The sequence below is a fragment of the Lepidochelys olivacea genome (assembly GCF_965140295.1).
Source record: "Lepidochelys olivacea isolate rLepOli2 genome assembly, chromosome: 2".
In the NCBI taxonomy this organism is placed as follows: Eukaryota; Metazoa; Chordata; order Testudines; family Cheloniidae; genus Lepidochelys; species Lepidochelys olivacea.
This window is the reverse complement of record NC_140412.1, coordinates 267,385,778-267,402,757: the sequence shown is the minus strand read 5'-3', so window position 1 is coordinate 267,402,757 and position 16,980 is coordinate 267,385,778. Positions and strand designations below refer to the sequence as shown.

General features: G+C 46.6%; 1 protein-coding gene across 2 annotated transcripts in view; it reads left to right on the top strand.

Moving 5' to 3' along the window:
• ELP6 (elongator acetyltransferase complex subunit 6) overlaps positions 1–16,980 on the top strand; it is a 39,606-nt gene that overhangs the window by 20,107 nt on the left and 2,519 nt on the right. For both annotated transcript variants that reach the window (XM_084620498.1, XM_084620497.1), the window contains 2 exons: positions 13,202–13,329; positions 15,162–15,354. In XM_084620498.1, the coding sequence (XP_084476624.1) occupies positions 13,202–13,329; positions 15,162–15,354 (321 nt within the window). The remainder of the gene's footprint in view (positions 1–13,201; positions 13,330–15,161; positions 15,355–16,980) is intronic.

The window sequence follows — 16,980 nt, the reverse complement described above, 5'->3', positions numbered from 1 at the left end:
GGGTCTCTGTCACAAGGGTGGGAAAGATGCTTGTAAAGCTGATGTGTTCTGTGCCGTGGCCAGTGGGTTGGGTTTGGTGCTTTATAAAGCAATTGCAGTTTGCTTATTTCATTTATTTATTTGTTTTGTATTCCCAGTGCACACAGGGGCCTTAATCACAGACCAGGACCCACAGTGCTGGGCACTGTACGAATACAGAACAAAAAAGATGGCCCCTGTCCCAAGAGGCCTACAATCAAAGTATAAGGCAAGAGACAAAAATTAGCGCCCAATTATTCCCTTGTAATAGGAGATAAACAGGCTGAGAGCTCAGACCTAATGTGAGTGGAATGAGTTTTCCTTGGTAAGATGATGAGGTTTCATGTAAAGTTTTATTTTCTCCTCCCATTCACACATTCTTAGGACAATTTTAGTAAGAAAATAGCACCTACAAATTAGATTTCCACACTTCAGCCCAAATCAGCCTCTGATGGACTCTGCTGGTTCTGTGGCTGCTGTGACAGGGAGCAGTTCTCGCCACGGCTGAGGCAGCTGGAGTGGGGAGATTTGCAGCCAAGCTGGCAACTCTGTTTACCTTGGGGAAAATGCATCATGTTAGAAACTGTGTTAATTAACATGATATTAAACATCACTTAGCAGCTATGGTAGACAGAGACAGTGCCCTAGGGATAACCATGTCCAGCGGTGAGCGTTCTTGTTTACATTAAGGGGAAAATCATGTTGGTTAATATGATTTCTAACCTGATGCAATTTCCCAGTGCAGACAAGGCCTGTGTGTTTGTTATTAATAGGTGTTGCTGTCATCTCTCTCTCCTGAGAAACTCTGAAAAAGTGAGAGAACAATGAGGATTAGTTGGAGCATGTGTGTGATACAAATTGAAATGTTTTGTTCCTCACTGCTCTGAACAATGTTATTGTCCTTAAAGGGATGTGCTGAAAGGAACAATCCAGTTCTTCTATGGGGAATTCCAAGAGAGAGTTAAATCTATTGATAGCTGTCAGCTGACCTCCTGACTTCGGGCTCAGTTCTCTGAGTTAATCTTATAATATAACTTCAGGATTCTCTGTGTGGATGGTTGTCCTTGAATTCCTCGGAGGCTCTTTGACATTGAAGGTTGTGCCATAGATTATTTAACCCTCCTGGATTTGCAATAAGATCTTGGATCTGACGCAGAGGTTACATCAACTTCTGTCTAAATTAACCCACTGTCAATCTTGATACAGGTGTTCCTTGGATGGATAGTTTCACTATTAGACGTGGGCCTTGTTTACAATGGGGATTTTCCCCAATTACAACTACCAGTGTAGCTGCAGTAGCGCAAACCCCTACTGGAGGCAGGCAAAACCGCAATCTGCATGGGTGCAGCGTACTCTGATTTCACTCACCAGTTCAAATAATAGCATGTATAGTATTTTTGCTTGTCTGTATTAGGGTTTTGCACCTCTGGCTGAAATCTCCAGTATAGGCAAGGAAGGCCCTTTGGTTGGGGAGGGGCTATTATAAAAAGCAGTATCTGGTAGCTCAGCACAGGATTATTAATTGTACTTAAGAATCAGGTTACACCAGTGGAAAACTTGGCCCACAATCTCTTTTATTACAGCCTTAGTGTGGTGATCACAGAATCATAGAATATTAGGGTTGGAAGGGACCTCAGGAGGTCATCTAGTCCAATCCCCTGCTCAAAGCAGGACCAACCCCAACTAAATCATCCCAGCCAGGGCTTTGTCAAGCTGGGCCTTAAAAACCTCTAAGGATGGAGATTCCACCACCTCCCTAGGTAACCCATTCCAGTGCTTCACCACCCTCCTAGTGAAATAGTGTTTCCTAATATCCAACCTAGACCTCCCCCACTGCAAGAGACCTTTTGTTTCTTGTTCTGTCATCTGCCACCACTGAGAACAGCCTAGCTCCATCCTCTTCGGAACTCTTCAAGTAGTTGAAGGCTGTTATCAAATCCCCCCTCACTCTTCTCTTCTGCAGACTAAATAACCCCAGTTCCCTCAGCCTCTCCTCGTAAGTCATGTTTCCCAGCCCCCTAATCATTTTCATTGCCCTCTGCTGGACTCTTTCCAATTTGTCCACATCTCTTCTGTAGTGGGGGGACCAAAACTGGACGCAGTACTCCAGGTGTGGCTTCACCAGTGCCGAATAGAGGGGAATGATCACTTCCCTCGATGTGTTGGCAATGCTCCAACTAATGCAGCCCAATATGCCGTTGGCCTTCTTGGCAACGAGGGCACACTGCTGACTCAGATCCAGCTTCTCATCCACTGTAATCCCCAGGTCCTTTTCTGCCAAACTGCTGCTTACTCTGAAGTGACTCTCCAAAGAGAGCATTGCATGTTTCCCTGTTTCTTGTCTCATTGGCTCTAGAACAAAGTTTGCTCAATTTACAAGCTAAAAGATGTTTAGTTTTCTTTTAAGTGCCAGCACTGCCAAGTCAAAGCCTGCTCTGCTGGTGATGACCTGCCGTCAGAACTCTTAACAGTTCCACTGCCATTGCACAAGTAACAGTAGAGACCTGCGCGCTCTCCTTGACCAGCATCAGCTTTTTACCAGAGACAAAAGTCATGGAAACTTGTTCTGGTCATTTAAAGTTGCAGACGAGATTCTGAATACATCCAGAGGAGCAGCGTCATTTAAATCAGTATGGTTTTGTAAGCTCTTTGGGGGCAGGGATTGCGGTTTTGTATGTGACGTAGTACCTCACACAATGGGACCCTGGATTTTCAGACCACAAGAGACCATTAAATATCGCATGCCATTCTTTTTACCCAGATACCTCTATGTTGAGCCTAAAGATTTTAGTTCTACTAAAGTGTTTCAGACCCTGGGAGACAGGCAGAGAACAGGAGAGATCAAGGTGCCACCAAATGCCTGAGGCCTCTGCAGTGGGAGGGAATTGATTAGGTGTGATCTGCCTGGTTATCCCAGCTGGCAATCTTTGGCCCATGCTATAGAGGAAGGTGACCCCTACTCCCCCCAAGGTATCTGCCAGTCTGACCTGGGGGTAAATGGACAGATTTGGATTCGGGAAGGCATTGGTTTGACCCTAAACATGTGATAACGACATGCCAGCTAGGCATCTAGACAGAGGATTCTCTGTACCAAATCAGAGCTCTGGTCAACCCTGTCCGGTCTCCCATCTCCAACTCTGGCCAATCTCTCATGCTTCTGAGGAAGGTGAAGAGAAACAAACCCAGAATACAGCTGGCTAATTGTGCTTCAGGAAAAAACCTTCTTTCCTGATCCCTGCAGGATGAAGCCATGGTCTTTAAGCAGAGCTGCAAACATTATGAGCATGTTAAGGGCAATGCAGGCAATTCTGTTCTCCCCGTGGCCCATGAAGGAAGGCAGTGAACAGGAGGATTCATAGATTCCAAAGCCAGAAAGAACCCTCATGACCATTCAGCTTGAGGGCCTCCCTCCCCACTTACTCTTTACTCTAGTTTCTTGGAGAAATTCTATCTTTTAGAAAGATTTCTAATCTTGCCTTAAAGGCTCCAAGCAATTGGGACTCCACCACCTCCCCTGGTAAGCTGTTTCAGTGTCTAATCACCCTCCCTGCTAGGAAACTGCATCTTATTACAAGGTTGAATTTGTCCAACTTCAACGTTCAGACACTGGACCTTGCTATGCCTTCTTTAGCAAGGTTGGAAAGCCCCCCACCGTCAGCTCTCTTGTCCATGTGTCAGTACCTGTACACAGTGATCATGTCACCTCTCAGCCTTCTCTTTGATAAGCTGAATAAGTTGAGCTCCTTAAGCCTTACACTGTAGGGCTTGTTTTCCAGTCCCCGGATAATTTTTGTGGCCCTCCTTCTTGAAGCGTGGACACCAGAACTTGACACAGTATCCTAGTAGCAGTTTTACTAATGTAGTGTACAGAGTCAAGATCATGTCTCTTCCTCTACTTGATATTTCCCTTCTTACACATCCAGGGATTGCATTAGCCCTTTTTGCCCCAGCCTTGCACAGAGAGTTCATGTTGAGGTGATTATCTGTGATAATCCCTAAGTCCTTCTTGAAGTCACCGCTTCCCAAGAGAGAGGCGTAGTCCACACTACAAAGTTAGGTCGACATGTCACCTTGCATCGACTCAAATTTGTCTCCTGTCAGCGTAAGTGCCCAGTAAAACCACCTCCCTGAATGGCACAGAGCTATGGTCGACGCAGTGGGAGTGTAGACACTTCATGACCTTTGTCACCATAACGATCCTCTCACAGCTGTTCCACAATGTCAGACAGTGACTGCTCTGGTCACAATTGTGAACTCCACGGCCCAGAGGTCACGGACACCAGGAGCCCTCTCTCTTCCCATTTAAAAACTCTGTGAATTTTTGAAATGCCTTTTTCTGATTGCCCAGCTTGGTGAGCACAGCTAGCAGCTCTTCCTTGTTTGTGTGCAATTGCCCGGCCAGCCATGCCGGTTACAGGCTGTAGCCATGCTCCGGTCTGGAGAAGACAGGAGGTGTGGGATCTCCTAGGCGTGTGAGGAGAAGAGGCTGTGCAGGTGCGAGTATGGAGCAGTTGTAGAAACATGTTTCAGAGTAGCAGCCGTGTTAGTCTGTATTCGCAAAAAGAACAAGAGGACTTATGGCACCTTAGAGACTAACCAATTTATTTGAGCATGAGCTTTCGTGAGCTACATCTGATGAAGTGAGCTGTAGCTCACGAAAGCTTATGCTCAAATAAATTGGTTAGTTTCTAAGGTGCCCCAAGTCCTCCTTTTCTTTTTGTAGAAACATGGACATCTATGAGCAGATTGCATGGGGGAGGCAGGTGAAGGGGTATGACAGGGCTCAGCAGCAGTGCCATGTGAAAGCAAAGGAACTGCAGCAGGCGTACCAGGAGCAGTAGCATAGCTAGGGGGGCAGCAGCTGCTCCCCCACTGAGCACAAGCGGCGCCTTGTCAATGTCTTGGCGCCTTTTAAATTTTCCCCTGTTGAGGGAACAGGGGGCGCGATCAAAAGAAAAGGCGGCAGCCGCTGAGGCGCTTTTACTCACCAGGCGGCGCTCCGGGTCTTCGGCGGCACCTCGGCGGCAGGACCGTCAGTGCCGCCGAAGACACCCGGAGTGAGTGAGGGCCGGCTGCCGGAGCGCCACCGGGTGAGTAAAAGCGTCGCAGCAGGTGGTGCCTTTTTTTGGATCGCTCCCCGTTCCCTCCAGCTGGCTACGCGGCTGACCAGGAAGTCAGGGAAGCCAACAGTCGATCTGGTACTGAGCCACAGACCTCCTGGGTTTCTGACGAGTTGCATGCCATACTTGGTGCAGACCCCACCAACACCCCGCAGAGCGCCATGGATTCCTCTGAGGAGCCTGACAGGCAGAGCCCTGCTGTGAACAGCGAGGAGGAGGAAGAGGATGGGGGAACATGTGACCAGGAGATCCAACTATGCTGTGAGCCAGGATCTGTTTGAGACTCCACCACAGTCTAGCCAGTCCCAGCGGGCGAGCCCGATGCAAGGGAAGGAACCTTGGGTAAGTGTGTGAATGCATTGTCCATTACAGTGTTTAAATGTACAGTTGGCTCCTGACCCCAACTTACCAGAACACAGGGTTCAACTTTTATTTAATTTGTTCCTAGTTAAAGAGGTAGCAGTACAACAAATAGAAGAAGAATTTTCTGCATTTGGTTGCCAGCAGTGTTAGGCCGGGGGGAGGACATGTGGAACAGTTTGTTTATGTGCACAGGGATGTCCCTTGAATCCTCCTGAGAGATCGCAATGAAACTTTTATGGAGGTATTCTGCTCCTCTCCCGAAGGGATGGCAGCCTTGTTTCTTCCGCTGTGGTAGGACACTTTCCCACGCCACTCCGTGAAGACTTCAGCAAGCACCGTTGCAGTAAGCAGGCTAGTGGCCTGTGGGCCTGGGGGGCTTCAGGACACCATCAGCAGCTGTGTTCTCTGAGCCTTTGTTACCCTCAGGAAGGAGAAATTGACTAAAATCACAGTGCTGTGCTGAGGTGCTCCAAAGCTGTAGTGTCAATAAGCATGTCTCGTTTAAAACTTCAGGGGAGCAAGGCAAGGGAGTTCAGAAACTTAACTTTCGCTTTCTGCTGTGACTATAAATATGATTCTTCTGCCTGCTTTATCTATAGCTGCTGACGTTGTGGCCTTGAGGGGGTGCCACCTCCACAGCCGTGGAATGCCTGACCATGACACGGAGGAGAAAGAAGAGGACTTGGGAGATGTTCAGTAAGATCCTGCAAGCAAGTGCTGCATCAGACCGTGAGCACATGGCACGGAGGATGAATGTTATAGACACTATGGAGAAAGAAAGAAAGTTGACGGGAGAAAGCCCCAGAAGGAAAAGGAGAGGAAGATGTACCTGGACATGATAGGGCTTCTTCAGCAGTAAACACAGATGCTGCAGACTCTTATTGACCAGCAGGTGGTTCAGAAAGCAGGAGCTCACTTCTCTTTGCAGTCAATGGAAAACTCAATTGTAGCATTTCCTTCCCCCCCCCCCCCCCCCCGAAATTTCTTCATGACATCAGGGGCGGCATCCCTTCCACGCCACACAGGGGGACCATAAGGACAGCTTCACATAAACTGACCTGTGAGAGCCATGGGTGCTATATGTGTCGCCAAAATGCTCTGAAATGGACATGAATGTTCTTTCCTCTTGTTAAATTCTGTCCTGTTAATTTGTTTCAAACATTTTTTATTTGCTTTTAATTACACAGATGTTTTTTGCACTGGTTTCATTATTCAATAAAATTCTATTTTTTGAAAAATAACTCATCTTTATTACTTCATAACATAAACTGTAGGATGCCGAGCAGAAGTGAAAGCACACATTTGTTGTTGTCCAGTGTGATAGAACTCATAGGATCTGTGACATACACAGTGTAATAATGATAAATGTACAGCAAGCAGTGCACAATGAATAGGTGCAGTGACAGTGTTATATTCATAGATGGGGTGCTCAGTGCACACAGTCCCTAACAGGCCCCAAAATTTCAGGGCCAGGTTGAGCATTGTCTAGCACACCACATTACTGTGGCTGACTGTTGAAGTGGTATTTCAAGGCTTCCCTCAGCTGCATAGCTCCACCTTGGCACTATTAGTCCTTCTAATAGTCCTTGTGTCTGGCTGTTCAAACTCAGCAGACAGCCACTCCACCTCCACGCTGGTGGCAGCTTTTCCCCTTTGTCTCACAGATATTATGTAGGACACAGCAGACAGCTGTAAACAATGGGATGTTTTTTTTTTCACTGAGATCCAATCTTGTGAGTAAACAACACCAGCATCCCTTCTATCGAGGAAAAACACATTCACCCATCATTCTGCACCTGCTGAACTGGTAGTTGAATCTTTCCTTGGTGCTGTCGAGGTGGCCGGTGTATGGCTTCATGAGCCAGGGGAGCAAGGGGTAGGCTGAGTCCCCCCATATCACTACTGGCATTTCAACATCGCTAATGGAAATCTGCTGCTTGGGAATGAATGTCCCTGCTTGCATCTTTCTGAACAGTCATATACTTTTAAAAATGAGAGCATCATGCACCTCCCCTGACCAGCCAACTTTGATGTCAGTGAAGCTCCCTGGTGATCCACCAGCAGTTGCATAACCAGAGAAAAGCAGGCCTTTCTGTTGGTGTACTCTGTGGGCAAGATGTGCTGGTGCCAAAATAGGCATCTACATGCCACCTAGTACGCTACTGCAGTTCGGGAACGCCATTGCTGCAGATCCATCCACTATGTCCTGCATGTTGCCAGGAGTCAGTCCTGCATAGCAGGAGATGATGACTGGCCCACACACTTCTATGACAATGGCCCCATGGTGGATTTTCCAACTTCCAAATGATTTCCCACTGACTGGTAGCAATCTGGCTTTGCTACCTTCCACAGTGTGATTGCCACTTGCTTCTCCACTGTCAGCGCAGTTCTCATTCTGGTCTCCCTGCACTGGAGGGCTGGGGCAAGCTCAGCATGCAGGTCCAGAAATGTGGCCTTGCGCATCTGAAAGTTCTGCAGCAACTGCTTGACATCCCAAGCCTGCATTATGATGCAATCCCACCAGTGAGTACTCGTTTCTCGGGCCCAAAAGTGGCACTCCACTCTGTGCAGCTGCTCTGTGAATGCCTCCAGCAATCTTGAATTGGTTTTTGCTATGTCTTACAGCAATCTGTCCTCCAAAAAAATTGTCACTTTCCCTGTGGCTGCAGTTCTTGCAGCTCTGCAAATACCGGAAGATCATTCAACTGTGTTTGCAATGCTCGTGACAACGGGATAGAGCTGTGTAGGCACCATGCTTCTGTCAGAGATGACAGACAGCAAGAGGTTCCGCGTGGGTCTGTGGGACTTGAGAAAAAAGGCACTAAAATTATGGGATATGAATCGTAATATGGGGTGGAGAAAGTTGCACGGTGAGAGCTTGACCCCTAGCTCCCAGTCATCCCTGTGCAACTCGTTTCTGCCGCATGGTGCATTGCAAAAATATCCCAAAAGACAGTGAGGCACATGATAACGAATTGCACATGGGATACCTACCCATGGTGCACCAGCATGTACATTGACACAGGCACTCCTGGTGAGTACGTGCTGTGTTGATGCAAGGAGCCAAGTATGTACATGTTTGAGCAATATACTAACTGTGGCGGCTGTATCCTGACAATACTTGCATTGACCACAATTTGTAGTGTAGACCTGGACAGAGTCTCCCTTCCTGTAGATAGAACCTGCAGTCTTTGTTCTCAGGTGTACTACTTTGTATTTGGCTGTATTAAAATGCATTTTGTTGGATTGTGACCTCTTAACTAGGCAATTTGGATCACTCTGTAACAGTAAACCTGTCCTCCTCGTTATTTGCTACCCTAACAATCTGTGTCATCTGCAAACTTTACCAGTAAAGATTTGTTAACACTGTCTAATCATTGGTAAAAATATTAAATAGTATTGGCCCACGAGCCGATCCCTGGAGACCCTGCTAAAAACAGTTCTGGTCATTGATATCTCCAGATAGCAAGTACATTTTGAGATCTGTCAGTGACCCAGTTCTTAAATCCATTTGATACGTAATATGGGCCCTACTTTTTTTAAAATCAAAATGTGTCATGTGGTAACTAAATCAAGCCTTGGCAAAATCCAAGCATACTATATCCACACTGTTGCTTCTATCAACCAGACCTGTCACTCCCCTCTCCCCTATGTTTGTTTAATAAGACCTACCTTCCATGAAACCAAGCTGACTGGCATTAATTGTATTTTTAGCCTCTGCCCTCCAATTCTTTGTCGATAGCATCCCAAATTAACCATTCCATTCTTTTACCCAGGATTGACATTGGACTAATCAGCATATGATCACTCAGGGTTTTTTTAACACAGCTCAGCAATTTATCAAATGGGTGGCAACTAACTACGTTTAACGTAGGTTTTTTGGTTGTTTCTATCTGTCATGTAATAGAATGTTTGGGGGGGGTTTCGCCTGGAAATTGGTTTTTCCCTGATGTGACTTCGTAGGTGCATAATAGGCTTCAGTAAGATTTCTATTCCCACCCTGTTTTCTTGGCAGGATTCTAGTCGGTAACTATCACCTGCAAGCTCGATTTCCACACTTTTTGAGTCCAAATCAGCCTCTGGTGGAAACTGCAGGCCCTGTGGTGGGTGTGACAAGGAGTGATTTCCAGCCAAAATGAGGAAATCTGCAGCTGTGTGCCAGCCTGTGTGTGTGTGCTACTAATGAGAGTTGCTGTGATCTGTCTCTCCTGGGAGAATGTGAAAAGTGAGAGGACAGTGAGGCTTAGATGAAGCATGTGTGAGATGGCCTCTATTGGAAGACAGGATACTGGTCTAGATGGAACATTGGTCTGACCCAGTATGTCCATTCTTATGATACAAACTGAAACATTTTGTTGGTCAACCCTGCACAGTGTGGCTGTGCTGAAAATGAAAGGGCCACGCTGAAAAGAACAATCCTGTTCTTTAAACAAAGAGCCCCTTCCCTTCGACTGATTGCAAAATCACAGCCTAGATTCTAGCCATGGGTTTGAATGATTTCTTTCCAGAAATTTGCACAGGAAGATTAGCTTGTCTTAATGAATGGCAGAGTCAGGGTTGATTTAATGCAAGGAAAAACATTAATCTGAATCTGCTACTTATCAGACACCCCCAGTAGCCTTCACTAAATTAAGGTATTTGTCAAAATTTCCAACCCTGTCAACTGGCAGTGATGGAAAATGTTGCATCAAAGCCACATTTTCTATACTGCCTTGTACAGTCCTTGTCTGGCATCAGCGTTGATGAATGACATTCTCTCTCCAGCATTTCAGCTGGGAAAGGAAGCTGTGCAGATCTGTCTCTCATATTACTAGCAGTGGACATGTGGCAGCTGATAAGCTCTGAAGGAGTGCATCCACAAAGAAGAGAATGCGAGGTTAGCCTTCCTGGAAATGACCTCCTCCTTATCTGGCGAAACCTTGTCTATTCTCTCCCACCGCTGCCATCTGTGATAAGGTCTTTTGGGAAAATGCCAAGCTTCCAAAACAGCTGGAACTAGTCACTTGTAGTGAACATCTCTTACAGACCAGACACTCACATTAGCTTTTCCAAATAAGAAAGCGAAAAAAGCTGAAATCTACCATGTTGCTGCCTAAATTTTGATGACCTAATAAGGGAGGGTGTAGATGTAGCATGGTGCTAGAAATCAGGAGACTATCCCTGGCTCGGCCACTGACCTTGCTGCATAACCTTGGGCAAATCACTGCGTCTCTCTGTTTCCCCATGTGTTAAATGAGGATAGCTTCCTAGGAGTGTTGTGAGGTTCAGATGATGTATAATGCTTATTAAGCAGTTAACTAAGGGTGTAGGAACATAGCTATTTTTACCCTTCTCCCTACTGTGCACACTAGAAACTTCACAAATTAATGTCTGTCTCTGGATCCCATCTCTCCTGGGAATCCTGCCTCAGAGGATTTCAGCAATTCTCTCAGGCAGATATACACACTTAGCAACTCATCTAAGAAAAGAAGCAATCTTTCTCACTACGTTACAGTTACCATTGTTACTGTCAACATATGCCAGACCTACTGGTGTATCTCTCTCCTAGCATTCAAGAATGAACCAATCCTAGCCTGGCTTGCCAGTTGTGAGTATTGAGCAGTACCATATTGAAACAAGGCTTGCTGCACCCTTCGGTAAACTTTCTATCTTATCCTCTCTCCTCTAGCTGCCTATTGTACTGATTAGCAACCCAATTTCTAATGAGCCAAAACACTGAAAAACTGTCTGCACTAATTTTCCTCTCACTCCCTCGTGGAGCAACCTTCATTTCAAAAGTATAGTCAGATCAGTGCTTAAAAATCTTATGGCTAGAACAGGTGCTCCTGAAACAAGATGATAGAAGAACATGTGTTACTGCAGTAGCTTTGGTTGATTATGAATGTGACAAGTGCTGGATTTCCCCCCAAAACAGAGTGAACCAGAGATGAATATGCCAGGCAGCTACAATGTACTCAACAAAAGAGAGCCATATTGATAAAGGGAAGGGGGATGTTCTAGTGGTTAAACAATGGACTGGGACTCAGGAGACTGGGACCTTTGTCCTGGCTCTGGTGTTGACTTTGACTTCGTGGGCAAGTCACCTGAGGCCTGACTTTGAAAAGTGCGGGGCTTTTTGTAACCCCAGTTGATGTCCGTGGGAACCGCAGGTGCTCTGCACACCTGAAAATCAGGGTCTGGACCAAATTCACTTCTGATATAGAAGTCCCATGAAACCAATAGAGTTACACCTGAGGTCAGTTTGGTCTCTGCTGCCTCAGTTTCCTCATGGTAAAATGGGGATATATTTAACACAGGTTGTTGTGATGCCAAATAATCAATGTTTGCCAAGCACTTTGAGATTCTTGGAAGGTGCTGGAGAAGAAATATTACAACTGAAGTAACGTAAAGTGTTGTACCTGGGAACCCATGTAATGGAGACTTAATTGTAATAATAATTCCTCTTAGCGGCTGCCAAGAATCCCAAAGTGTTTGAGGCAGGGGTTGGGTGGTAAAGCACAGGACTGGGTAGGAACCCTGCCAGGGCAGGGAACAGCAGAGTAATCTCTGAGGTATTTTAACTTCCTATAAATTGCCCAGCTACTGGGTTGGCCTGGTTACAGTGCTCTCCGTAACTGCAGGCACACCTTGCTTGTGGGCGGTAGCTACATTGGACGAATTAATGTTGCCAAGTGACTGTTGTTGCCACAGTGATGGCTAAAAATTTTTTTTAAGAAAGTGGCAATCATAAGTCCTCCACCGTCCTTGGAGGCCAGATGAGTGAACTGTTCAGAGCAGAGCACCTGGGGGAAATGGTTAGCTCAAACGTGGAAAAGTACAATATCAGCTCTTGGATACCATGCTGCTGGGTGCTGTAGAAGCCCTGAGATAGCCCAAAAGATCGACATTCCATAACCTTGTTACTGCATACAATGACTGCCTCCCTTCAAGGTTTACTGGCTTGTCTCTGGAGCCCTGACTGAGTGGAGGGTTTGCGTGGTGCACATCTGGCTGAGGGGACAGTTACTGAGCGCTGGGTGTAGAGGAGAGTTCTGTGACCTTCTCAGTCATTCCTCCTTTCTTCCCATCCCAGACTCTGCCTTGGGAAGTTCAGAGACTGCTTGACACAAGATCTAGTCAGGCTGGGTTCACAGAGAGCTAGTGCTAAAATGCCCTGATCCTTCTGTTGCCAAAGGAGAGGTACAAAGAGCAAGTGTTCTTATATGTGAAGCAGTAGACAGTCCAGAAGGAGAGCCTGTCTCACCACAGGATGGGGAGCCAGACATGCCTAGATTCTAATCTGGGCTTTTACACACACGCTCTAGCTTTGGGCAAGTCATTTCACTTCTCTGGCGTCCCTAGCTGTAAGATAACAATGATACCACCTCGTTCCCTGGGGTGATGTGAGGACCCATTTAATTAGTGTGTTTTTAAGGGTCTGTGAACTTGAAAAGCCACAGAAGGGTTCAGTGTCTGGGTGTTGCTATTCCTGACTGTTCTTTGGGACTGTTTGCTGAAAACATGGGAAGCTAAATGTCCAGCGGTGTGTGAAACAGAATTGTCTGACTGAGTGGCTGTGCAAGATCCAGCTGGGTATTGGCTTTATTAGCATGTTTAGATGAGACTTTATCAAAGTAGGCCACAGATCCACTTGGGACTCCGCTGGCATCATTCTTCTGCAGCTGTTTACTTCTGTAAGATGATATTTCCCCCTCCTCCAGGGAGTCAGTCTGACCGCAGCAAAAGAGCGGGGACAGCTTGTGTTCTTGGAAGGCCTGAAATCCTGCTTTGACATCTTGTTTGGTGAGGAGCAGCGTGTGGGGCAGCCCAATCCCCTTCAGTTTATAAGGTAATGCTCTGGTGCTTTGGAAGAGGTACAGCCAGTAACTCTTGGGATTAGAAATGTTGCCACCTCTTGTGATGCTGAACTCTCAGTCTAGTTCCTGGTATGCCGCTGTCTGCATCACAAACTAGCACTAACTGGCCTCACCCTGCAGCAGTGAGGTGAAGGATTGGGACTGAACCCCCCCGCAGGGCAGAGACAACAGTAGCTGGGCAGTGGGTGTGTTAAATTTGCCCTGCAGCTGTCCAGGCCGTACCTGGTGTGTGGCTAAATAGAATGAGTTAGTCTCATGGGCTGCCAGTCCAGCAATTCTCACTGGCATTAAATTCACACTTGCACATGGAAATAAATCCAAACCCTGAAATACCCACACTGCTAAGATTATCCCTTCCCCACTCTCTTCTGGCTGCTGAGAGAGGGACTGTGCTCCATCCCTCCCTCCACTGAAGACTAAGGGAGGGCATCCTCTCCTCTGTTCCTGCCTTCCTTGCACTCTCTAGTCTGTCAGTGAGCTGTAAAGGTGCATAGTGAATTACTGAGACTAACGAGCTAATTAGTGGGGAATCTTCCTCCTATCTGAAGCTCAGCTGTATAAGCCACCAGGGCAGCTAAGGACAGAGCCTTGCAGTAGGGATCTGCTATTACAGTTTCTGATGTATAACTCCAAAGGTCGGTTTCTGTAGACACTTGACTACACACTGCATTTGTCCCATTATATTAATTTAGAAGCAGACAAAATTACGGCAGTGGGACCCCCGACTAGCGTGGGTACAGTTATAGCTAGGGCCCTACCAAATTCACAGTCCATTTTGGCCAATTTCAGGGTCAGAGGATTTTAAAAATCATAAATGTCATGATTTCAGATATTGGAATCTGAAATGTCATGGTGTTGTCACTGTAGAGTCCTGACCCAACTCTGAAGGCAGCAGTGCAGAAGTAAGGGTGGCATGGTAGGCTATTGCTGCCCTGCTACCTGTGGGGCGCTGCCTTCAGAGCTGGGCGCCGGGCCAGCAGGCACTGCACTCCGGCCACCCAGCTCTGAAGGCAGTGCAGAGGTACGGGTGGCAATACTGTGAACTCCCCCAACCCTTTTTTGGGTCGGGACCCCCAGTTTGAGAAATGCTGGTCTCCCCGTGTGAAATCTGTATAGTATAGGGTAAAAGTACACAAAAGACCCGATTTCACAGGGGGAGACCAGATTTCACGGTCCATGACGCATTTTTCACGGCCTTGAATTTGGTAGGGCCCTAGTTATAGCTGTATAAAGGTGCATGTATCAGTGCAAAGCACATTTATGCAGGTATAACTGCATCCACATTAGATAGGCTGAACTGCTGTAACTGGCCGTGTCTACAGCGGAGCTGGAGATGTAACTTCCAGCACAGGTAGACCGACCCGCACTAGCTGTGACTGAGCGAGCATGCTAAAAGTAGTGGAGCGGAGGTTGCACTGGCAGCGGGATGGGCTATCCACCCCAAGTACAATCCCATCTGAAATTCTAGGCATGTACTCAGGGTGGCTAGCCCTTCTCACCACCCATTCAGCTGCAGCATCACTGGTGTTTTTATTGTGGGTGTGTCTACCTGAGATGGAAATTCCAGCTCCACTGTTGACATATCCCATATCTGCTTCTAGACCAATATCCCCACCCTTAGAGGTTTTTAAGAACAGGATGGTCTAGCTTTACTTGGTCCTGCCTCAGTGCAGGGGCCTAGATTTGATGACCTCTGGAGGGTCCTTTCTAGCCCTACATTGCAGCGATTCTGTGCTGTAGCTAATGCAGTACAAAAACCATGTTGAGACCAGGCCAAGTGAGAATCTCCTGTTTCTCTTTCCAGCGAAGATGGCTCCAACCTGAAAACCATGTATGAGTTTGTCCGGACATCCCTGATGGCCTCTGGTAGCGATTCCTGGAAATGCCCCGTGTTGCTGGTGGATGATCTCAGCGTCCTGCTCAGCCTGGGTGTGAGGCCGGTTGATGTTTTGGATTTCATCCATTACTGCAGAGTTGCAGTGTGTTCCCAGTTACAGGTACTGCTGCGTCTCTCCTTGTAGTGTTCTCAAAGTTCAGTGCCTTTACGGCCTGGCTCGCTAGGTGGTGCTCTTCCCTCTGAGTCAGTGCTGCTGAGCAGGGGTGACCAGGCACCGTGCTCTGTGGGGATGGGCAGAGTTCCTGACTTCTTGTGGCCATTAAAGATCCTGTGGTGCTCCCTGTGTGGGTGGGGCTTTCCCCTTTAGGATCCTGACCAGATTCTAACTCAGGTAGTTACATGCTATCTACCCAAATTCCCTCCGCCGTTTCAATTCAGTCTAGACAAAGATATTTCAGAGAGCCCGTCTCCGTAGTATTTAAGTGCCAGGATGCAGCTATGTGATACAGTGTTCATATCCTGTCCTAAAGTGCGGTGTAGTGTTGCTGTGTGCTGTTAAACATTTGCCATGTCCCACCCCAGAGGTGTTTGCATTTCAGTAGTCAGTCAGTAAAGTGATGAGTAACCCTTCTTCCTCCTAGGGATATTGAGGCGTAACAAATTAACAGCTGTAAAGTGCTTTGAGTTACTTGGATGGAAGGAGGAGAAGTTTCTATTCTCTTCATTTGGTAATCTGTCTCTTATGACAGGAGTGAGGTGTCCTGTGCTGAAGCTCCTTGGTATTTTTTGACACAGCAGGACCCTCAAGTAAACGAAGCCCTGCTTTGTCACTGACCAGACAGTGGGAGGAAGGGGAAAAACTCCTATACATCTGATTTTTAAAGGGATAGTAGTCTTCTGATGGAAAGAATGGATTCACTAGGTGAAAGGGCCAGTTGAGAGCAGAATGTGAAAGAGGAAAACTTGAGGATGGAGATTGGGGGAAAGAAAAACCCACACCCACTGCTTTTTAAACAAGTCAACTTTGTAATCACCGAACGGCACCGTTGCCCCCTGTGCCCACTAAGGAGAAGGGCTGGTTCTGTTACAGCTGGCTCAGCTTCCCTGGAGTAAACTGTTTCACTTTAATTGGGGAAAAAAATATGTACAGCTTGCAATCAGGAATTTAATAGTTTAAGAATGAAGTTATAACACCAAAGGCAGTTGGAGCATAGTCCAAATTTCTCTCCTTTTATATACACACCCAGTGTATCATCAAAGGAAAATGCAGAGTTTTAACAGTGTATTCCCAGGGACCAGAACATTCAGGATCTTTGATCACTGCTCCAGAGCCATTATTTGGCTAGTCCTGAAAGCGTCTGTGCTGATCCCTTCAGATATAATTTCAACAACTGGTCTCTCACATGCTGTTAGCCAGCATGGAATTTTCTGTATCTACATTACTTTCAAACTGGGTATCAAGGGTATAAAGATTGATTCCCAGAGCTAGTGTTTCTTGAGCAAATAGCTCCTCAGTTCACTGCAAAATTCAAGTGGTGGGGGGAGAAAGCAAGATATTAATCAGAACAAGGTGATTTTAATGGTCTGATATCGAGTGACTTTTCAGAACAGACTTAATTTTTAGTTCTGGTTATTAGTGGTCTATTGGACTTCAGATCCACCACTGCTCCCTCAGTTTAGCAGGGCTTTTTAATTATTAGTGAACCTAGCAAGTGCCAGATCACGGACAATTGTCACTGTCAATTCCAGGATAACTCCCATTGATTGGGATGGGAATGGAACAACC